The sequence below is a fragment of the Poecilia reticulata genome, chromosome 12 (assembly GCF_904066995.2).
Source record: "Poecilia reticulata chromosome 12, P_reticulata-male-v2, whole genome shotgun sequence".
Lineage (NCBI taxonomy): Eukaryota > Metazoa > Chordata > Actinopteri > Cyprinodontiformes > Poeciliidae > Poecilia > Poecilia reticulata.
Window position 1 is genome coordinate 14,641,222 of NC_088841.1, and position 24,100 is coordinate 14,665,321.

Genomic DNA, 24,100 nt, shown 5'->3' on the forward strand with positions numbered 1-24,100 from the left:
AGGGTTGGTGGGCTATACAGTAAACAATTATGTCATCTTAGTAAAAGTAAAAAAAAAATATATATATATATATATATATATATATATATATATATATATATATAACAACTGGTTCATAAAGTCTGTTGGAGCAAGTATTTTTAAGTTTGTATCTAGTTGTGAGCAGTTGCTTTAATAAAGCAGATTCAGCGATTGCTAGCAAGTTTGAATTTAGCACCAATGCTATATCTGAGCTGTGGTTAATATTGAAAATATTTACATTCAATGATTTCAGTACTGTAGTCACAATGCTGATGCGACAGTGAGTCATCCTAGCAAGAGGAGCTGTTAAAATCTGCAGTTGGAGGGAAATGCTTAACCACCAACGATTCTTAGTCCTGCTTTTTGTTTTGAGTTTTTTTCTTGTTCTTCAATAAACTAGATAATTAAAATGGTCTTAATAACAGCACGTTTGGGTGTTAAACTTGCCCAATTTCTACTCACATATTCAGTGCTGCTGCTGGCCATTTAGGTGCCCTTAACACACTTTTTTTTTCCTCATTTCATTGCTTGTTTGTCATTGCAAATAAAAAATGTTGAACTACTTGTCAGTATTTGTCAGTTTTATGCATTTCTTCATTATTATTTTCTGAAAATTGATGAAAATAACATGTTAATTGAAGATGCAAACTATTACAACAACTTTATTGATTAAATTGGTTTACAATTTATCATAACCATAATCCATTTACAATAACTACAACTCTTCTTAATGTTGTAATCCAGTTTATCAGTTGGTAATTTACATTAAAAGCCAATGCAAAGACGGTCTCACATATTTTATCCTCCGGTGAATTTGAAGTGGTACACAGAAGGCGGGACAATCAGATCTGATTGATGGCAACTTAGCCTATGAGGCCTACTGAGCTTCCCTCAGAAGGTCACGTCCTGTCTGGCCCCTGTCCACTGCACACTTCCACAACATATCCGGGGTCCTTGCCCTCCAAATTTGCTGCTGTGCACACACATACGCACAAACACACACTGACATGAGAGCCTTACCCTCTTGGCGCCATGCTGTGACGGTGGTCAGGACCTCGCATGCTATCGAGGATCTGGTGCGGTGGAAAAGGCGGAAGCAGGGAGAAAAGAAATGAAATGCAAAATATTTCTTAAGCAAATCAAAACTCTTAGTTTAACAGACTAACACACTCCTAACCTGCCTTTGTTGAAACTAACAAAAATACCAGATGTCTACGACACCTAGCAAGGTTAAAATGATCCCAAATAAGTTTGAGAATTTTGCTAAAGCTTTTTAGAAAGTGATTCCTGAAGATTAACACTAGCGTTTTCTCTCCAGACAAGAGGTTGCTCTTAAAAATACGTTGTTTTTTAAAGTCATTCTGAAACACTCAGGGTTTAACCCATGATGCAGGCCTGTGTAACCTGACTGACTAACTTGGAGGCCACTGTCAGACTTTAGACAGTGACTATACTGCCCCCTTTTGGTAAGAAGTGTATTCAACTGAGTTTAAAGATGGATAAAATAATTTTACCTATGAATCTGAAGTTAACAAAATTACATCTAAATAATAATTGTAAACATTTTTATATAAACTACTAGTTGTTAAAGAGACATTATTTTTCATGACACATTATGTGACCAAAGTGATAGACATCTTTTTCTTTTTTTTTCTTCAATCATTCCTTCTTTGTTATATTTATTTGATGAGATGCAATACTGGTGGAGTGCATTTTTGGCTTTGCATAAATCTCCTCTTCCTAAATTAATTTTTCTGGTCATTTCAAATTAATATTTATTTGGAGTGGCCATTTTCTTAAAGGACTCGGCATCATTTTAGCCTTAAGTCGTACTAATGCATTGGAGCTCAGTGATTATTTTTGATTTCCAGTGTTTCTCTGATCCTGGGCAAGATGAATGAAGTGTGCAGCCACAAGGAGACAGACATCTCACTCAAGCTGAAAAGAGAGTGGGGGTTTGATCATTCCTTCGACAAGCTGCAGAAAAAGAATGAGAATGTATTATTAGTCCGAAACGGATGAAGTAGCCCCTAATCAAAAATGCACTTGCATCATGCACAGCCAACTGTAAGGAGATTAGAGGAATACGGCTCTGTCTCTTGTCACAGTCCCTGTAAATTGCACATTGGCTAACGGAAAAGAGCAGCTTAAAGTTGGTGAAACTATAAGTTGTTTATTTTTTAGTCAACAACCAGAACAGGTGAAGACCATGTGACACTTTAGGGAGATATGGAGTGACTCCTGTGTCTGAGAGGGAGACGTGGAAGGTGTTGACTAGATGCAAACGAGTTGGCCCCATCGAGAAGCGACAGTGGAGCTGATAACCCACTTTCCATCCACCAAGAGAAGACCTCTTTATAAGGGCTTTCTGACCGAGCATCCCCAAAAATAGCCCCCTCTGATCCTAAACCCTTGGACCGATGTGCATGCCAACATGTTTTCCCTCTCAGTGCAACTCACAGCCCTAACCTGTGTAGCCTCACTCATTTGTAAAAATTAAATCCTCTCTGTCGTTGAGAAAAATAAATACACTTTTGTATGTCGCATAGGCTTATTGGCGGTATTTTAGAGTTCCTCCGTAGGTTCATGCTGCTCATTTTAAGTAGCTTTCACTCAATGCGCTTGTTCGTATTTGCAGTAATTGTTCTGCTTGGATTTGTGGTCAGAAAGACACAAAACAGGATTGTGCTGGAAGATTACTGGGGTAAAAAAAGGGGAGCAAAACAGATCAATTTTGCGTGCTGGTAGGGTTTCCCTTCGTGGCACACACCGCTGCTTGTATTAGACCAAATAGTCCCTGCTGAAGAGAATTTTCTTCTTTTTTTTTATATGGTGTGGTCAGATTTACAGCTTGACAGGCGCAGAAGATCACAGCCAAAAGATTTCTTTAAGGATTCAAATAAGATCGCTTTTATGTCATAGCAATCTATACAACCTGAAGTTATTAGAAAGTTATTGACATTAAAATCTGCATCATCTTCTTCTCAACAGTAGAAGAACCAAACATATTAAACCAATAACTGATAATACATAGTTCTCTCACAATTAGAGTGGAGAATGTTTGGGTTTGTTATGCAGTCCAACGCCTGACATTTAAAGTTTTTGATCATAAGAGGTTTATTCGCCATGATTTCTGAACTTCATCTGATCGCACCTCATCAGGTCAGGATCAGATTAATGAATTCAAATTGATTTGATCACATTCTCTGTGTGGTTCCATTTTAACCTCACCATAACGTTGTAACAGCCAATGTAACCTTTACAGTCATTTCTGCTTTCTAATTGGGAGTTTCTGGCACAACCCTCCTGGAACAACTACAAACTTTTTTCTTTTCTTTTTTTTTTTGTTGTTGTTTTTGTTTTCGATTGAGCTAAATTCAGGGTTCTCTTTGAGCGTTTGCATGGTAGGTTGTTCACAAACTTTTTTTTTTTCTTTTTTTTTTAACAAAGCCGCTGCTCTATAATTTGACAGTAAACCCAGCTAACCAGTGTCGGACCCAACAATATCCAGCTCCACCCATCCATTCCAAAAGGGCACCACACAGATTTCTCTGCTGTTGGCAGAACCGGCCCAATATACAAGCAAGTAAAGGTACAGCTATGGGCCCCCAGGAAAACAAGGGGCCAAAAACAAACACAGATGTTTTAGATTGTGAAGTGAATTTTAATATTATATTAAATATTAAATAATATGTGTACATACAACATATTTTTAAAGTAACTACTTCATATATATAAGAGCTAAGTGAAACTACACATTCCCTACTCTCATAAACAGCCTGTGCCATCCTTTGCAGCAACAAATGCCAACAAGCTTCAACTTAATGAATCTGTTGCGTTGCCGAGGTTGAATTTTGACCCATTTTTCTTTGCCGAATTATTTTTGATTTAGTCACACTGGAGGGTTTTCAAGAATAAATGGCATGTCACAGCATCTCAATTAGGCTTAGGTCCTAAGTTTGACCAGGACATTCCAAACTTTTTCATTTTGCTTTTGTTAACCCAGTCACAAAAACAAAATGACTTCCTGCAGTAGTTCGGATCAAGTGCGTTTGAGGTTAAGGTCACAAATTGATGGCTGGACATTCTCTTTCAGGATTTATGGTTCCAGCAAATACAGCAAGTCATTTAGGTCCCGGGAATTTTTTTATTTATTTTTTTTAACACCAGATGTAACGTTATGCACACCTTTGGAAAAGTCTACTGTTGTCTTGTTACAAAATATTTTACTGAAAGTGTTGAAAATTATAAAATCTTTAGCTAAATGTTGTTGTTTTTCATTCACCATGGGTCAATGACATATATATCTATTTTATACATATTTATATATACTGCTCAAAAAAATAAAGGGAACACTTCAGTGTTCACTTAAATGTTAAAGTGTTCCCTTTATTTTTTTGAGCAGTGTATATATTTCTAAATTATATAATTTTTTTTCTTTTCTGGAAAAACTTAAGAGACCACTTAAAATGATTAGTTTCTCTGATTTTACTTATTATAGGTATGTTTGAGTAAACTTAACATTGTTCTTTGTAATTCTATGAACTTCTGACATGTCTCTGAAATTCCAAGCAAACATTTGGTGCTTATTTGCAGAAAATGATAAATGGTCAAAGTAACGGAAAAGATGCAGCGCTTTCAGACCTCAAATATTGCAAAGAAAACAATTCCCTACTCACTCAGAAACGACAACACTTACGTTTTAGCTCAGGAAGAGTTCAGTGGGGTTCAGTGCAGTGGTCTCTTAATTTTTTCCAGAGCTGTATAATTGTTTCTCATCTGTTCTTGAAATTCTTTAGCTCAGGGCATGGTGTGCTGTTTTTGAGGTATTTTAGCCTACTCCCTGTTAAATTTAAGTATTTTTTCATTACAGGGTTGGCACACCCAGTAATTAGATTTAAGGGGTATTTACTTTTTCACTTTGAACTGGACTGGTGGATATATAAAAATAAAAATAAAATAAAAAAATGAAATCATCACTTTAAAACTTCCATTTTGCATCTCAAAATTTCAAACTAGTAAAATCTTCAAGGAGGCAAATATCATCTTACAGGAAACTCCAAACTTAAAATTTGTCACATTGTAAAATTAGTGAGAAATTACCTACTTCTAAATGAATGAATGAATGCGGACGGTGGAGCGGCAGATGTCATTTGTGTTGCCTCTGTCATTCTTCAAGTGCTCTTCTGCCTTGAGAGCGACAGCCTGGCAATCTTATCATCGGTGGGAGCCTAGGGAGGAGGGAGGAGAGCCAGACTGCAGCGATGGCTCCTCGGGAAACAAAATGAAACACATGCACACATATCTGCAAACAGACAATTGCTTTGACAATGGATTAAGATTAATGTGATAACCGTGGGAAAAAAGAAATCTCAGCACTGTTTGTATGTAAACAGTTAACTTGTAACAGTTAAATGAGCGCAGGGCTCGTTTAACATTGTAAACCCAACTTATTTTATTTTTGCCAGTTTTTATGAAAATGAGCCAATGCTCTTCAGCTCCATTTCTGAATAATTCAGAACCTATAAAAGTCTTTTGGTTTGCACACTCATTTTATCCTGCAGGGCTTTTCGTCAATCCAGTCATTTTATAGTGTTGAATCATAGACATAGTGTACGTAGACTCAAAACTGTAAGAATGCTGCATAAGTCATCTTAAGTGCAACTTTGTCAGAAACCTAAAACACCAGTAGATAGGTACTTCTACAGTTACCTAGCATTCATTAATATCTTTCTAGGTTGTTAGTTTTTTTTTTCCTGCACATTTTAAACATTGTGCAACAGCTCTTTCTAAAAACCTGCCAAAGGCGCTCTGGTCAGCCGTTGTGCAAGCAGCTGTGTTCTGATTCTCAGGCTCTTTGTCGTATCTCAAGTGGATGCTGTGTCCGTCCTGGGAACCCTAAGCGAAGATAAAGCTGTCGTTCCTGATGCCTGCAGGGCTCCTGCAGCACTGGAGAGAGCCCAGGACAGGGAGCGGGATAATCAAGGTACGTAACAGAGGAGGGGGGCGGCGGTTTCACAGAAGACAGGATATTAAGTAAAGCCTTACAGAGACTTGCTATCAGTGCACGAGGATTAACTGATATCTGGACAACATACTGTCCTTCACCCCTGCTGGAGCTGCTCCCAGATATTTTGAGGTCTGTTTGCTTCTGTTGGTAGTAAACAAGCGAGGATTAGTTTGCGCCAAGTTTCTCCCCTCCAGAGAGTCAAAATGAGGATGTTATGTTTTTATTTATCTATATAAAATGCAGTTTGTTATTTGCTATAATGGTACTGTGTCATGAGTATTTATCAGTAAGAAGAAAAAAGACCCTAATCACAGGAAAGTGCATCCCAGTTTTAGGCACACAGCCACAACAAATGTAAGAGTTAACACATATTTAACTTTGCTCATTGTAAATAACGCATAATGACAGGAGTTTTGGGGAGAAGAACGACATGCATGGAGGATGGGAAAAAAATCTAAAATTTCAAAAACTACATATCAGACATGAACTTTTTGTTCTGTCTACATTAAATAGGACTAAACTGGGACTGGGCAATAAACCAGCCGCAATATATATATTACATACATATTAGCAATAGAAGATACGACAAATATAATGTTCAATAATTTCACTGAAGAGCACAGCATTCTGGGGGATGTAGGCAAAGGAAAAAATTTTGCAGCTCAACCAACTAAAAAAGGTTGGTGGAATCAACTTTTTGGTTACCGTAACAACGACTTGAGTAACTTGCACAGCAGCAGTTTCAGGTTTTGCCAACGTGCCTCATAACTGCTTAAAAATAAAAATAAATTAAAATGGTGTGGAAGAAATTTCCGTTAACACTTTGACTGGGTGTGAATCAGACCGACATGACACCGTCATAAACATGACATAACATCTGTCATGAACGTGAACGAATCTTTATGAATGTTTATGACTGTTGTCATGAAGTGTCATTTGGTAAATAATGACACTTTTAATGCAAAGTTGCTCTAAAAGTTGCATTGAAAGTCCATTAAAAGTGCCAACGTTGCATTAAATTGTCACTATTTACAAAATCATGCAAAGTTGGCATTTTTAATGGACTTTTAATGCAACTTTTAGAGCAACTTTGCATTAAGTCATTATTTACCAAATGACACTTCATGACAATAGTCAGACATTCATAAAGACTCATTCATGTTCATGACAGGTGTTATGTCATGTTTATGACAGTGTTATGTCAGTCTCATGCACACCCCTTCAAATTAAGTGTTACCCATTTCCTTTCTACAGTTAAAAGAAAATTGTTGATGAAACAGGAAAGGTCACCTCACCAGATGCCGACATCTCTCTTCTTGCACATTTATAATAAAGACAAGACACAGGATAATGTCTCTTTCAATGTATTTAGCCATTATCATCAAAGCATACAGTTTCAGCCAAGTTTTATAGGGATGTAGTCCATCTGATTGGATCATCCCTCTCTGGAGTCAGGAAGCTGTGTGTATGGTGATGCCTAAACCTTCGCAGTCCAGAAGGTTTTCATCAAGCCAGATTGTCCCCTGTAGCTCAGGGTCACAAAATTCACCATGCCAACTATAAAAACATGGAGATTCGTGGAACTCCTCATTAAGCCCCTGGTGGCGCAGTCAGCCCTCTGCAGCAGTCTCTCCCTCACAGCCTCTTCCTCATCTTGCCCTTCTTCTGGCCTCCACGCCCGAAGCCCGACTTCTTCATCTCTCCCAGCCACTGTTTGTTCTTGCTGCGTATTCTCTTCATGCCGCCGCCTTGCAGGAACTGCTGCTTCTGCTTCAGCTTGCGGTTCTTCAGGATCTGTGAGCTGGATTTCAGCTCAGATCGGATCCTGCGCCCGCCTGCCGTCACCTGGGGAGCCGCGGGGCTGTGGGAGCTGGCTCCTCGCCGGCCACGGCCACGACCTGCAAGACAAGATAAAGAGTGCAACTTTTTCTGTCTACCGTCAGTCAGATAACATTGGTATCACTTCAAATAAGAAGGGGGGTGGACGCATCATACCTCCTGCAGATCTCTTCCTTCCACCCGTTTCTCCGTCCGAACCAGGTCCCGCATCCTCGACTTTATATTTCTTCTTCCATTCCTCGTAGCTGACAGGTTGTCAAGTGACATAGCATCGCAATAATACAGCTGAAAAGATGGAAGGTCAGAACAGAGACGGCAACACGCTCACAAATGGAAACTTTGGGAAAAGGATACAAGTTTTTCCGTTTCTTGTTGTGCACAATCTGTCCGCTCTCGGTTCTGATCTTCTTGTTTTGCTCCTCCTTTCCTGACTCTTTCACAAAACGTTTCCTCTTTCGGTCCCTATGGGTTAAAAGAAAAAAAAAACAATTATAGTGTGAAATATTCAAGTGAGAGACATTTAGAAAAGGACTCAGTAAGGTTTGGTGTTAGAGAGTCGATGAGTTTAAATCACCATCTCATAATTTTTTTGTGCTGGTTTAACTGGTCGCCCTCGTCTCCCATGAGGTCGAGGACCGCTGAGGAGGCCTGCTGTTCAAACTGACTGCCTTCTCCACCGAGGCTTAATCTGGTAACAGAGCATCACAACATGAGTTTAAATACAAAACATTTCACCTTAAATGTAGATAAATCAAAAGAAAACGCGTGTCCTCTCCTCACCCTCTCTCAGAGTTGAAGTCTTTCGGTTTGTAAGGGATGTAATACTCCTCATCTTTGCCCGTTTCCCTGCTTTTCTTGCTCTTTGGGTGTTCTCCGTCTTCCTGCACGTTCCTTCTCTTAACTCCGAGCACCTCTGAGAACACCCCCTGGTGGAGACATTGAGAGTTGCATGTATAAAGTGCCAGCTATTATAGCTGAGATAAAAATCCAGCTGTAATTTTTTTTTTTAGTATGTTCAACCCAAAGTGAAAAACATCCTGTGATTTCTTTTTTTTTTTTTTTTTTTTTTACCGATTATCATTTTCCTAATCTACTTAAACTTGTCTGAACTGAAGTTCCAGTTGTCTTGAATCCAAAAACCCTTTATTGACTCCTGTCTGCTTTCAGCTTTGAGTGGTTTTAATTCAGGAATCAAAAACTGAAATATTAATGTTTAAAATGTCAAAATGAACTCATGATGTGGCAAGTCTTAGACAAATTACATCATTTTGGAGTTGATGCGAAAAGAGTCATTTTTGGAGAAATGTATGAAATGGAATAAAGCCTGGAAAATCGAGCATTTTCCAATACTCAGCTTGTTGTTTTCCATACTTACTCAGACCTGGGAAATGATACGAGCAAATCACAAACTTTTCTAGACTTTTCAAGACAGTGCACTAATCCTGTTTTTTTTCTCCAGATAAAATTAGTTACCCAGAATCTGGCTTCTTAGCAATAAAAAAACCATATCTTGTAAAATACCCTTTACAAAAACCAAATCCAAAAAAAATGACATTTTCAACAAAGAACCACAAATTATACTACAGTTTCTTAGGACTGAAAAAGGCCATGAGAAGGTTGCAATTCTCATCTATTTCACTATTCTGCTATTGATCCAAGTCAGATTTGACATATCTAGTTCAAACATTTAAATACTTTTGTGTTACAGGTCTGTTTTAATCTGAGCATAATAATTATACATTAGCCACGTTTTATTGAGATTCATAAAATATTTACAATGCTACACAAATCCTGCTATTTTTGGCATTAAAACAGGTCCAGCCTTTTCTGTTCTTTTACCTTTACTTCTGAAAACAATAAGTATTCTTAGATTTCCTAGTTGCGAAATTAGTTGTTTAATATCAAACACAGACAGATATTTTTAAGATCGGAATTTGCTCACAAATACTTAATTTAGTTGCTAAATTGACTTTTAAGGTGTGAAGTTTACATTGTTACTAAGGGTCAGCTGATCTGTGTTGATTACCTGCAGGTCTTCCTCCTCGTTTCCTTTTCCCTGACCAGCAGTGGCCCTGGGTGGAGCCGACAGTTGCAGCCTGCTTCCTGCCGCCACGTCCTCTCTCTGCCTGTTGAACTTGTCCACCACCTGCTTGTCCTTTGACCGTTTCTTCCGCATCACCTCACTTGCAGGCGTCTTACTGTTGGAGTTGATTTCAAAAATAGTCTAAAAAGAGAAAGGACAGATAAAACAGCATTTAAAGACATCGGTTGACAGCAAATTCCGGCTCCAAGGGGAACCATCCGTGAACTCACCGATTTGGACTTGTAGCTCTTAATTGCGTCGACCAACTGAAGGCGCTCCAGCTCATTTTTCTCCAAACCAGAACCTAGAGAGAAAAAAAATAATAAAAAAATTAAACGTCGGCCATGCTGCGACGTGAGCCAGTTTTTTTTAAAAAGCTCCTTCCTCAAACTGACCGAGTAACGGATGGACGGCCATGCTGGACACGTCGGTGCTTTTCACCCGCCTGATTGATTCTGCCGAGGGGTTCGGTCTGGACTTCAGGTACTGCTTGTAGGCGTTCTCCGAGACACGATGCAGGTTCTGCAGGTCCAGCGAGTTTTCATGAGCCGTGATCAGATGGGAGCCTTCATCGTCCAAGACGCTCTGAGGGACTCGTCCAAACACACCGTCTGAATCTGAGGGAAAAAAATGAAAAATGATAAAAAAACAGAAAAATTAAACCTCAAACAGCTTTTATCATGACAAGAGCCGAAAGGCCGTCTACAACGTTTACCCTGTGTGTGGTCAGCTGTCGCGAACTGAACCGGCCTTCCAAGGAACAGATGAAGATCGTAGACAAACGGCATTTCATCTGTACAGACCATGCTGTACGCTGTACCACTGCGTCCCGCACGTCCCACGCGGCCTGATTGGATAAGACAAGAGGTGCTTCAGTCTCCTGAGCTTCAGTAATAATTGAGGAAAACAAATGCATGAGGCCAAGGAATAAAGCACCAACCGACTCTGTGCAAGAAGAGTTTTGCTTTGGAGGGAAAGTTGTAATTGATGACATTGTCCAGCAGGGGGATGTCTATACCGCGAGCTGCTACATCAGTGACGATAAGCACCATGGCTTTCCGGTGCACAAACTTCCCGATGTTGATCTTCCTGGCAGTCTGGTCGAGGGCGCTGTAGATGTAGGCGCACTCGATGCCTTCTGAAGACAACAGCTGCAGGACACATGGAAGCACTTTTTACTTTACAGTATTCAGGATTCATAGAGATTTTTTTCCCCCTCTTTCAGCAGGGTTCTTACATATTTTTCAGTTGGAATTCTTCATTGGATGGATGGAAACAGAAAAAGGGAAAGATAGATAGAAGGATGCATGAGAAAAATTGAGGAATGGACAGAGTGATGGGGGGAAAATAAAATAAAGATCAAACGAAAGTGAAATCTTGCAATGTATTTTTGGTTTAGTTCTTAGTGTAAATATGATAATACATTTGAAATATAAGACAAGTTGTGAGTAAAATAATCTGCCAGTGAAAAAATACATTTTAACTTATGATATGGGAAAAATACCACGTTCCACTGGCAGATTTTTTCACTTATAACTAGGACTTTCTTTTATTGATATGGAGTTATTGACTTAAAACAAGCTCTTGCATCTTGCTGGAAAATTACTTTCAAGTTAGTTTTGTCTTATTTCAAGTGCACCATAGTTGTACTATATACTAGCTAGATCAAAAATACTTAATAAGATTTTCTGTTTTTACAGTGAGTGACGCAAGTAGGAAAGAGCCGAAAAGATGAATTGATGGATACCAGGATGAAAATACAAACATTTTCCCAAACACTTTTTCTGTTCTTTTGCCACACTGAACCAGGCCTGGAAAGGTCTTAAACCAAATTCAACATTTTCCCCGGCAGTTTAGAAGCCATGTTCGAGTTAAAATATTCCAAGATGCTGTAGAAAATATCAGGAAAGTCATAACGGATAGAGATATCAATCTCAAAACAAAGGCAAAAACTGAGATACAGCTATAAAACAAACATTTTATCTATAGAATGAATTCACGAAAGAGCAAACGCAGAGTCGGTCTGGTGGTGAATCTCACCTCGTTCAGGTATTCCACGTGGTGCTTGGTGGCAGCAAAGACCACCGTCTGCTCCTGAGGCTTCGCCACGTTCCTCAGGAGGTGCAGCAGCAGCGCCGGCTTGTCGTCCACACGCAGGTGGAAGAACGACAGCTGATGGACGACAAGATCAGAAAACATTTGAGGAGAGCTGGACACTCATTTCACTCTGTGAAACGTGACAGAGTGATTAAAATCACCTTCGATAACTTCTTTAGAAATTTGGGTGAAACTAAACAAAAATTGAGTTACTTCAATGTCAGGCGACAAAATTAGAGAAGGTTCATGAATCCACGTTAGGGTTGTGGGTGCATGACTTCAAAGGGACAAACTAACGCAAGCTTTTCAAACATTAATGTCTTATAATGAAACAAAAGGATGTAAATATTTATTTTATTGTAAACAATAGCTTCTTCTGCTGATTTAAATCAACTTACTAGGTGAAAAAAATTGCTGCCACACATCCAAACAAAAAATTCACTGATGGCTTCCCCAACATATGGAAACAAGATCTACCGCAGAAAACGACTCACATATTCAGTCTCTAACTTACCTTAATCTGGTCACTGAGTTTTGTATCAACATCCAGGCGAATCAGCACCGGCTCCGTCAGCCCTGGGAGACAGAAGTTGATTCAGTCCAAATCAGATCCAACATTTGACGGCGAGTCAGGAAAGAGCGAGACGGCTGATCTCACCAGCTCTGGCGAACTCCACCAAGAGTTTGGGCAGAGTGGCGGAGAACAGGAGGGTCTGTCTGGTGTCTGGAAGCCTGCGGATGATCTCCTGAAGCTGATCGGCAAAACCCATTTCAAACAGCCTGACAGCAGGGAGAAATAAGGGAAGACAAAAAAAAGTCAAATGTTTTCACTGCAAAAGATTTCATGTTTAGCTTCAAGTCCCACCAGTTCCCTGAAGTGGATTTAAGGAGTGAAAGATTTAATTATGTAGAAAATGTGGTGTCTTGATCTTCATTTACCTTCACTTTAAATTAAAATGTTCGTCGTCTGTCTTGATTTTCTTAAGAATTTAATTAGTTGTACTGTTTTATTTAAGGTCTAGAATCAGTACAAATTTTACCATAATTTTTTTTTACTTTTATGTGAATCAACCAGTGAAGCTCGTCTGTTAAATTTGCAAAAAAAATCCTCCCACCGGCTATAAATGGACACCCCAGTGTTTGATCATGAGCTAGAATGGTCTAGTCAAAGTAAAGACAAAAGGTTCAGTTTCCAGATTTGCATAGCTGGTTGAAACAAAGACCAAAATAAAAACATATCTTTTTTTTTTATCTTGACAAAATAAAAAAAGATATAAATAAACAAACAAAGTCGTGTTTTGAAACATAACTTTTCAAAACACTTCATAATTACCGATTCTTATTGGACTATCACATACAAATTACAAGTAAAAAAATGAATATTGGGTTTGTTATATGATAAAGTGAAACAAAGCTACTTATGTGTGAATACTTTTGAAAGGAACTGTGATTTACCTGTCGGCCTCATCAAACACCACATACTCCACACTGTGCAGCTTCAGGTTCATGTCTGTGATGACGTGCATGAGACGACCAGGGGTGCCGATAATTCTGCAGGAGGAAAGTAGATCTCATATTTTTGTGCGTTCTTAACATGCATATGGGTAAAAGCCTTTGAAGAACGACGCTAAATTGAAAAACGTACATGTCTGGGTTTTCGTGAAGCGCGGCGAACTGGTCCTCCATGCTAGAAACGAGAGATATTTACTGTTACCACACATTTAAAGAGACAACAAAACAACAACAAAAGAAAAATACAAATGAGGAGTGACAAACCTGTCTCCACCAAGAATTAAAGCAATCTTCAGGCGTGTGAATTTACCCAGCTAAACAACAAAACAAAAAAACAAAATCAGGAAAAAACTTTACTCAACGTTAATTAACATTTAACACATTTCAAACCAAAAGAACAAAAACAGCAGCCATCTTGAAAACCAGAACACATGCCAAACGGACCTCTTTTGTGAACTTCATGGTCTGGAGGGCCAATTCTCTGGTGGGGGTCAGGATGAGAACTCGGGCTCCTGTCTGAGCTTGAGGGGCCTTAAGTTTCTCAAACATGGGTACCAGAAAAGCAGCCGTCTTCCCGCTTCCCGTCCTCGCCATGGCAACCACGTCCTTCCCGTCCAGAATCACAGGAATGGTCTGATGAGGGGAAGAGAAGAAATGTTAACGCCAAGAATATCACAACTATTTCCCTACACCATCCAAAGGTTAGACTGACATACCTTCCTCTGAATTGGAGTAGGGACTTTGTAACCCTTCTTCATGACACCCTTATAAACAGGAAAGCTGAGACCTGGAATTACACATAAAGTTATGAAACACTACTGACTAGCTCAAGAAATATCTGATTTGAAAATAAATAAATAAATAACATGCCGTAAAGCAGCGAAAATCAGCTCCTCCTGTGAACTCACCCATGGACTGAAACCCTCCAGACTTCTTCTTCTTCTTGTTTTGGGCTCGGACGAGTTCCCTGGTGTCGGGCTCCACGTCGGATGTGCAGTCTGACGCCGCAGGGAAGCGTGGCAGTTTCCTCCCGGGCTGTTAGCATCAGCAAGACAACATGTCCATCACTAGTTGATAACACTGAATTACAAGGCACAGCGTGGTTGTTATAGTAGGGACACTTGAGACATTTTTGTCTCAGCCACAACCTCACATTTCCATGGATTTTATTGGGATTTTATGTGATTAATCAACACAAAGTAAAACTGTGGACTGAAAGAAGAAAGGTGTTTGTTTTACAAATATTTTTGCACAAATAAAAAAAAAAACTAAAAAGTGAAGCACGCAGTCGTATTGAGCCCTAATCTAACCACACGCCGGCCTGTATGCAACCCACAATGCATGGAGGAAAACTGACACTGCATATAGCCCTGAACACAACATCCATGTGTAGTGGCAGCATCATGCTGTGGGGATTTATTCAGCAGGTATCATCTTGAAAAGTGCGAAGATGACAATCAGTTACAATCAATCCAAACTTTCCTGACGCTTTCACTCCTTCTATCCCCGCCATTCTTCATTAGATTTCGCTTCTCATCCACCAAGAATGTGAAACAAAGATGGACATTAAGAGTAACTTTGGTCCATCCAACTGGCCAAATGTATCAGTGCAAATGATGAATGTCTTGATAATTGAAAGTTTGTATCCTTTTAAATATTTCGTCCAAGCTGTCCTTTGTAACCGTCAGTACTGCACACACTGACGCTCCAATGACTGTTTAGGTCAAAACACACTCGTACGCTAAAGTGACCCAGATCTCAATCTTGACATGTTTGGGAAGCCTTCAAAATAAATGTACATTCGCTTACACGTTTCCTCAAATATGAAAGAAGATTGGACAAGCATTTCTGTCTCTAAATGTCGAAAACTGGTAGAGACATACAAGTCAGCTGCAAGTGCTAAAAAATGAACGTTCAATGTGAACAGACTAACTGAGGCATAATACAAATTAACAACACATTTGTATTTCCCAATGAAATACTTTGAAGCTTGTGACTGGAGTGTGGAAAAAGTCTAAGGGGTGTGAATATTTTTGTAAGACTGTGGATTCAAACACTACTATTTTAGTCACCTTGAGGGGAAAAATGGTATTTGCTGCCATGTTTTGGTGAATATAAAGTGTAAGCATTGTTTAAAATGGTGAAAACTAAGTTTAATGTCAAGTAACTGCTTTGCACTTTACCGATAGTGGCTAAAAAACAATGTGTCACTGTGTTTAGTCAAAGCGGGTATGGCTTCAGAAGACAACAATGGCGTAATTGCACATTGAAACGGTAAACAAGTCTACACGTAGTAATTTAATGATAATAATCAATTGTTTGTAGTAAATTAACCAAAACCATAGAAAGGGGGAAACGGATTTGAATCGGGAGACCTCTTAATCTACAGTCAAATGCTCTACCACTGAGCCATACCTCTATCTGCACAGACAGCCGCTGCCCATGCTGCCACTAGCGAACCGATGAATACATTTAGATGTAGAAAACATGTTAGTTATTTTTCTAGAAAAAGTAGTTCAAAACTCTTGTGACTTACAGTATCATCGTCTTTAATTTCAGCAGCCAGCTGAAAGTCTCCACTATCAGAGTCAAGCTCCTGCTCCCTGTTAGGCGTATGTCTTTTTTTCTTCGTCAGTTTCTTCTTTCTCTGAGCCATCTTGCCACCTTGATGTATCTACAGTCGGCTTTTAAATATATAAACAAATTACGGAGAAAAAAACAGCTTATTTCTTCTCCCTACACCATGTCACTCCTAGTAGATACGTTGAACACGTGGGGAAGTAAAAGCTTTCTTCTGCTTTTGTTGTCGCTCGAAGCTCGACGTCGCCACCTACTGCCACGGAGGATTAAGCGCCGTTCATATCGCCGGAAGCTGGTCAGTGTCCGCCTCTGTTTGCCACAGGCGTTTTTTGTTTTTTTCAAGTTTGTAATAAATGCAGGCGCTGGTGATTCTGTTATTTTTAACAGAATTACCAATTCTTTATTTTCTTCTCTTTTCAGTTTTATAAATTGCGCTAGTGATGAGGGGTTAAGTCTTTCAATTAACACTACCTTGCTATTCTCAACCTTTACAAAACTAGTTATGGCGCTGGTATTTTTTTTCTTCACCTTTGTTAAATGGTCAGACTTTAGACCCTCTATGTTCCTGTCAAAAAGCAGAAGATGGTGCCAGTCCACAGGTTTGTCCATTCTGAGTACTTCAAGCTTCTTTTCCCTTATGATGAGGCAGTGAAAGGTTAGGTTAGGTCCTCTAATTTTGGTAATCTAATTTCTGTAGCAAGAAAAACTGAAGTATTTGACACTATCAAGAAAATTATGTCGCCTCCACCTCAGCATTCTGGATAACTTTCTGATGATGGCTGCAACACATTTTAAATTTTTTTAATCAGGTAATGGCCTTGAAATCTGATTTCCCTTCCTTATATGGATAGCCCTCAGTGCTTGGAGTCATTTGCTTCTTTTCCATCAATTACACTGGATGAGTTGGCTACATTTATTGGCATCCTATCTTAAACATGCTGAGGTAACGTCTGTACTAAAGAATTCCAATATTGATGGCAGCGTTATCGGTAATTATTGGCCGATTTCAAGGCTGCCTTTTTCTTTCTAAATTATCAGAAAAAGTTGTAGAAAGTCAGCCCAGATCACTTTTAAGTAAGCTACAGATTTTCTGCACAGGAAAAAAAATGTGCAGGATTTCTTGTTGAAACCAAGATTGGTGTCTCTGAGCTTAAGAACTTGCTTGATATGAAATAATACTTATACTTTAATAACACAAAAGACTGTGAGAAAAATACAGACATTTGGATAAAACAGTATTTTATAATCCCCCATCGAGTTGCTGTCATCTTTCTGTGTTACTCTCTCAGTCCCAAATATTAAACGGACAGCTGTGACTGAAAATATCCAACCAGACTGCAAGCTGCATGTGGATCAAATCTGAAGCATTGCATTTATTTTTCTTGTTTTTGCAGTGTGAGCAAGCCTGCAGCATAAAATGGGCACTTCAGTAACATGTTGTTTTATTCTGAAAACGTGTTTTATTGCCATGGTATGTTTTTGAAAAGTAATGTAATCATGTGGAAATTAATGAGGATGCATGGTTAGCTGCTGCGTTCATATAAGAATTGAAGTAAAAATAAAACATGTGCAATGAATTGCATTTACTTAGACAATTAATGCTTGCAAATGTTCTGTATTGGTTTGACTGGCTTAAAACAAATTCTGCATTTTATTTTTTTTAAGTTGGTTTCAAACATATGAAGCTAACTTTTTCAAATCTTTGAGTAAAGATTTGTTGTCAGGATGATAACAGATGTTTATAGCAGCCAATATGTGTGCTCTGCTGCCTGATGCCAGCAGGCTGATGTACAATAAATAAGACAACACCATGGTAACAGCTTGAAGCTAAATGCATTTAGACACTCTCTTAGTGAGTAAAGAAATAGACCTGCTCAGAAACTGAAAGGCCTGCAGGGTTTGCTGTAAGGAAAGTGGTGCAGCCAGCTGTTAGTGTTGTCCTTATAGGTAATGTAAGGGATTAAAAAGAGAGGAGATTAAGATATGGCTGCAATGGGAGGTTCGTTGTTTCAGTAAGGCGTCTTAAAAAATAAAATAAAATAAAAAAAAAAGCCAGATGGTGGCACCGATGTGCTCCCTGTTCAGTTTCCACAGTTCCGGGCATGAACTCAAGTTTCAGTGTCTTAAACTAGGTCTGGCCTGTTTTAATCACTGGTTCAACTTCAAGTGAACCGCTTCAGTCATTTCTTTGAAGTCTAAACTCTTTGTGTTTGGGACAAAACTCCAAGTGTATAATGTAAAATAGCATATTTTTCTTTCTCTTTTTTCTTTCTCTCTTTTCTTATTCTGTTTTTTTGTTCTTCCCTGTTTTTCCTTTTCTTCTCTTTTTTTCCACGTTTTCACAATTTGTTTCCTTTTTATCTCTTTTATTCATGTAATGAAACGTCAAGCAGAATATCAACAGCCTCTTACTCTCTCAGTAACACCCGCTTACAGAACAGAAAGCCCTTGAGATCCCAATAATTTATTAAATAGAGTGTACAAACACATATGAAACATAAAGTGCAGGGGTCAGTGATGTCAATATTTTTAATTTGATTATATATCAAGCACTTTTGGTCCAAACTTGTATGAAAGATGACAATAATTGAAAACATGGGAAGAATGTGTTGCATAAGGATGTTTGCTCTTTTTTGGGCAGAGCTTTTTTGTGCTTGATTAAGAGATTGAATTGAACTACAGGATATGTTTTTGAACTGTTTTTTTTATTACTTGAGAAGGTAAGGTAACATTGTTTATTGTAAATTAAATACACACCAAATTACACCTTTTGCCACTTAGATGAATGATTCGCAATGTGATAAAGTAATTTACTCTCCAACGGTGACAATGAAGTGTTTTAAAAAGTTCAAGCTAGAATAAATTATCTTTCTACACTAAACCACCATAGACAGTATCAAATCATGACTTGCCAAGTCACGTAGTTGCAGTTGAATAATAATCAATGTCAAATTATCAGTGGAGAAAATCTTAATGTGGTTCATCAGGGTTTGACTTGTTCTGCATCATAACACTTTAGCATTTTATCAAGGATAGGTAAACTTTTAGATAGGTCAATGCAAGAATTATTGACCTAAGGTATTGACCTAAACTATAAAAAAAATCTGCCTTGTAAGCTGTTTTATCTATAAAAACATGGGCTGTGTTTGTAATCAAGTGCACCAATTTACTGAGTATTAGTGTGTAAATGGATACAGAATCAAATGATTAGTAACAGATGTCAACACAACTCTTTTCGGAGAGTCCAGAAAGTGGTCGAGCGTGGCAGATGCTGCCTCTCTAAGCCCGGGAGATTGATAGGAGTGCTTAGATTAATAGATTGAGCTGATGGTTGTCAAAAAATAAAATAATAATAATAATCTTTTAAATCGTGGTAGCAGTTAAATATTTTTCCATCCTCTCGGTGTAAGTCATTTTATTTTCATTTATTTTCCGCTGTTTAAAAAGCCAGCACAGTGTTGAGATGGCGTTTTAAAAACAGTCTAAACATCAAATTAGTATCATGACTAATGAATAGTAACAAGTCAAGCATTCAAGTCCCTCCAGAAACCCTTTAAATTCAGTGTTAATTTTCCATGACAGTCCGCTGTACATCCGAAAGGCACATTAATCTCAACAACCCTTCAAACTGTGTTGAAAGGCTGTTTGTGAGGATGTGTCGGCGCTGGAGTTGAATCCTATAAAAAAATGATTACATATTGAGGAAACGACTATGAATGAAACCTGTGAGATGTTACGTCACAGCAAAAATGCTCAAACATGTCTGTATTATCCAGCTGTAAAAAAATAAACTGGTGAGCAAAATAAGACTGAGGGCAGGCAAGGCGTTGTCTTTGAGCTCACTGGGACGGCTTTGCACTGCGGATGGCTCCGTCGGTGACAGCGGCAGATGGAGGGAGGACCCTAAGGGTTACCTTCAGGCTCCAGGGCAGGGAGAAAGGAAGGGACACACACAAACCGTTTGGTCGGTGATTGGACTAAAGAACACTAAGATCCAATGTTCTGGCAGTGTCTGCATGCTCGAGAGGTCTCATAATGGTATTGTGTTAATGCAGTAGCCAGATCTGGTAGCTTGTTTAAGGGGAAGCTTCACAAGAACTGGATTTTGAAGTGCAATACACTCAAAATATCAGAAAAATGTAAAAAAAAAAAAAAAAAAATTCAATGAGAGAATTATAATTTTCCAGATTTCTGCAATAAAATTCTAGATGAAACGACTTTAGCATGAATCGCCCCCATACACTTTGACCCTTTGAACTCCAGATCGGCTTTCCTGCCATATAATTTGTGTCATTTAGACAAACTGAACCTTGAACCCTCATTTAAGCCCAAACAAAAATATCCTTTCAAAACTGTTAATTCTAATAATGATTTCCAGACATTCTCAGCTTATTGTTGTACCATTTTCTGTCCATAAAACCACTTGCTGCTGAACATGAACATGAAATCATAAAGGCAACCTCTTAACTTTATTTAAGTAGAGCAATCAAAACAGCCATCTTTGCTTTCTGTCCTAACTTGCCTAAAACCTAAATGATCATTTGAAAAAAAGAAAAAAAAAACTGTTTCAAAAATACCTACAGTATGAAATTTGTTTGCTTTCATGGTCAAATTTAAATGGTGTTTATTTCATTATTGACCAAAGTACTTAGAAATTACTCTGCAGGAACTAAAGAACCACAGACTGCTGACTCCTGACCTGTAAGATCTGTGTTTAGTGCCGTCTCCTTGTACCAACATTCAGTAGGGTTTAAATTCCAGCTGGGACTTCTCTGCATTGAGTATTATGTGCGCACAGCGTCGATCTGTGACTTTCTTTAAGCGTAACTCATAGAGAAACCCCCAGCCCAGATCTGACCCAACAGACCAGCCATTGCTCAAACGTCCCAAGTGGATTCTTAAATTAATATGAGTGGAGTCTCTGGGGTCTTATGAAAACATTAGTTTTGCGTCGCCCTTTCTAAGCTTTCTCCTCGGATTAGAAATAGGCCTTTAATCTCTGAATTAGAACATCAAAATAATTGCGCTTTGGACACCTAAGATTTAAACAGACAGTTGTGGATTTTCAGTGAGCTTAGTTCTTGCACAAAAAGTTAAATTGTAATTTACGCAAAGGCATTTTGTACTTGGTTATTTGGGCTTGTGTCATGTTATTTTCCCTAAAGATTCAATTTTTGCAGCAATATTAAGGCTTCAACTGCTTTTTCTATAAGCAATTTCTTAGACATTGCTTTGGAAATTCATTTGGTGTTGATGGACATAAAAGTCATACAAAGAGACTGGTGGTTGTTGCATGACAAAGAAGAAATCAACAAATCCAAGGAAGGTTTCCCTAGCAGTATGAGTTTTCATCATTATTTAATACAAATCAAGAAAATGCACTATATTCGGTCTTGCAAAGGCAAGTTGCAAAGGGTGTGCATTGGGGAGTTCAAGCGGTGGCACAAAGGTATATATAATTCATGTAGAAAAATCAGAAGAGCTGGCTTTTAAGAGCAATAAAGCAAAATTCAAAAGTGCTTACTTTTCTGCAGCAAAGCCTAAGCCCTTTCAGTTAGTCGTCTCCTTTGCTGTATAAGTAGTATCCGGCTTTGCGCTCGCTTTTAGTGTAGAACTGCAGAGGCACATGCATTGGGTCAAACTTTCAATTACTTGAAATTCTGAGAACTAAAAGGCCCTTCTGCTTTAGGGCTTGGGTAGTTAATCTTACAGCTAGTTCCAGCATTAGGGTGATAATCGCCGGACATGAGAAATAAATGTCCCTAGAGGCGTGCGAAAGAGACCCCTGATTATTTTCCTCTTCCACACCGATAGTGGAGGGATAGTAATTTCAAACTTCAGTGGCTTTAGACATTGTAGCTGATGCAGTTGTTGGCGGGTGAAGCCATAAGAATATTTTTCCATGTTGTACAGTCAGATTACTGCTCATTAATGCTGCAGAGACCCTTCTGGGCAGACCTAATGACAAATTTCAGTTTCATCTCTCCTGTACTTCTAGGGCAGGGTTATGCGCAGTGACAGATGCCCAGAATTAAAACCCATGGTGCTGAATTAACTTTTCATGCATTCCCTTCTTACATTTATGTTGTTTCTTTTTGGCCACTGCTTGCTGCAGGCTCAGTTCCTCTTCTGGTGTCTTAATTGCAATTTCATCAAGTATTTAGAGCCCTGCAGCCCTCTCTATTTTTGTCACTGTCACTCCAAACTAGCCGGTGGCAGTGACTTCAAGGGTATTTAAAGCAGCTTTTGTGTATCCTAAGTTAAGTCGGGAGCAGCTCGGGGGAGGTTTGCTTTCATCGCTGCGGTACTGCTTGGACCTCCTTTCTCCCCTCCAAGTCGATCCTTCTCTCACTCCGCCTGTCATGGTTTTATCACTCAAAGGCTCAGGCGGCTCAGCAGAAATGAATGAGGCCTGGAACACGCCAAAGAGGAAAAAGGTTGAGACAAAAGCGGGATGCGCGCATCAGCATTGGGACTTTGACTAGAGCTGCTCTTTTATGCTTCACAGCTCTCCATTCAGCTGGGTTAGGGTTAAGAGAAGCTCCCCATTACGGATTCATTGCTTCTCGGAACAAAGCAAAATCTTAAATAGTAAGCTTTGTTTCTGAATGAGGCTAAGCAGGTAAAATATTACACCATTTCCACTATTAGTTGAATAATAACAATAAAGGGATGCAAATATCACCTGATGGTAAAATGGAGAGTTTATCCAAGCCATCTGATGGAAAACATAACATGATTCCCTGTTAAGACAAGCTGGATGGAAATAAAACTCCTTCAAGTGTTTAATTCAACATAGACAAACAAAAACGAGATAACCAAAGAAAACTTACAGGGAAAACAAGTAGGAACTGTTAGTAACCAGTGGGATTGGAGAAGCTCCATAATGCACTGGACTCAGTGGTAGCCTGACTCGTCAGAGCTTGAGAAACCTCCCACACACAAAACCATGAAATTTCAGACAACATACAGCTTGTGTATATACAAGAAAAACAACTAGCCTACTTTTTTCACTCTTCAGAAAATGCCTCCTCATTTTCAGTTTTTTCGAAGAAATCTTAAGGTTTTGGTTTAAGACTGACCGATATTTGGATACGTTCTTCATTTCACCTCCCTCAACAAAAACCTGGCAGAAGAAGTAGATCCTGGATGAAAGTGCCTGAAGCGATCTTCTTCTTCTTCTGCACTCACTACCCTTTTTCCTGCCAAGCTACTAATGAGTAAAGACCACCAGTGCAAAAAAAAAAAAACACACACACACATTAGAAAACCAGTTTGTTATCTCTTTTTGGGTTTCCAAATAAGTGAGAACCTGCAAAATCTTTGACCATGTCTAGTAAAGGACTTCCCGGCCTTATTTATTAAATAATCAAGAAAATCATTTGTGAGCATTTCATTCAAATATTTGACCAATGTTTGGTTCACTAATGATTTTGTCAGAACTACTTTTTGTCCAGCTGTGTTTTCATTATCTTTCACTATAATTTGTTCTTTTAGAAAAAGGAAAAGAACAATCGCAAAAATGCCAAACTCAAAGTCTAGAACTTAAACGTTTAAAAAAAAATCTTTCTCAAACAAGAAATACATTTATTATCCTGTGAATTCTTTCAAGGAAATGCATGAGAGGCATATGGAAGGTTGAATCTTGGCAAAGACTGACCTAAATGCCTCTTTTACTTCCCACACAGTCGCACAAACAATGACTCAGAAATAAGAGGAGAAACAAATTACACACGGCCGTGCACATTTCCAAATACTAAGTGTGCATTCGTCGTTATGAAAAGATGCAGTGCGGCATCATTTCACATTGTGTGCCTTGTTAAAGAGCTGCAGTTAATTTTTAATTCCCCCACGTTCCATTGTAATGCGCAGAAATCCAAACAAGCTGCTGTAAATATGTCTTAATAGGAATGATAGCAGTCAATGGCAGCCATCTATCAGGTCGGACCATATGTTGC

The 24,100-nt window shown here is 38.7% G+C and overlaps 1 protein-coding gene across 1 annotated transcript; it reads right to left on the reverse strand.

The window, feature by feature from the left end:
- Positions 1 to 7,379: 7,379 nt before the first annotated feature.
- ddx54 (DEAD (Asp-Glu-Ala-Asp) box polypeptide 54) lies at positions 7,380 to 16,395 on the reverse strand. The gene is made up of 20 exons (XM_008424290.3): positions 16,099 to 16,395; positions 14,471 to 14,597; positions 14,279 to 14,349; positions 14,007 to 14,195; positions 13,827 to 13,876; positions 13,696 to 13,737; positions 13,506 to 13,601; positions 12,709 to 12,830; positions 12,565 to 12,626; positions 11,994 to 12,125; positions 10,894 to 11,104; positions 10,669 to 10,800; positions 10,349 to 10,570; positions 10,184 to 10,257; positions 9,897 to 10,094; positions 8,651 to 8,796; positions 8,445 to 8,558; positions 8,225 to 8,332; positions 8,027 to 8,115; positions 7,380 to 7,929 (listed from the first exon to the last, which is right to left on the reverse strand). Exons 1-20 carry the CDS (start codon positions 16,216 to 16,218, stop codon positions 7,667 to 7,669), a joined length of 2,568 nt encoding a protein of 855 aa, XP_008422512.2. The 5' UTR covers positions 16,219 to 16,395; the 3' UTR covers positions 7,380 to 7,666.
- Between the last annotated feature and the right edge of the window lie 7,705 nt (positions 16,396 to 24,100).

What these genes read in the sequence shown, in the direction of transcription:
- ddx54 (XM_008424290.3), bottom strand. Translation starts at nt 16,218, where the DNA reads ATGGCTCAGAGAAAGAAGAAACTGACGAAGAAAAAAAGACATACGCCT. An exon ending in ACGAGGAGGAAGACCTGCAG is followed by an intron (nt 8,797 to 9,896) that starts GTAATCAACACA and finishes TGTCTCCACCAG; the next exon opens with GGGGTGTTCTCAGAGGTGCT. An exon ending in AAGGAAGAGATCTGCAGGAG is followed by an intron (nt 7,930 to 8,026) that starts GTATGATGCGTC and finishes CTTGTCTTGCAG; the next exon opens with GTCGTGGCCGTGGCCGGCGA.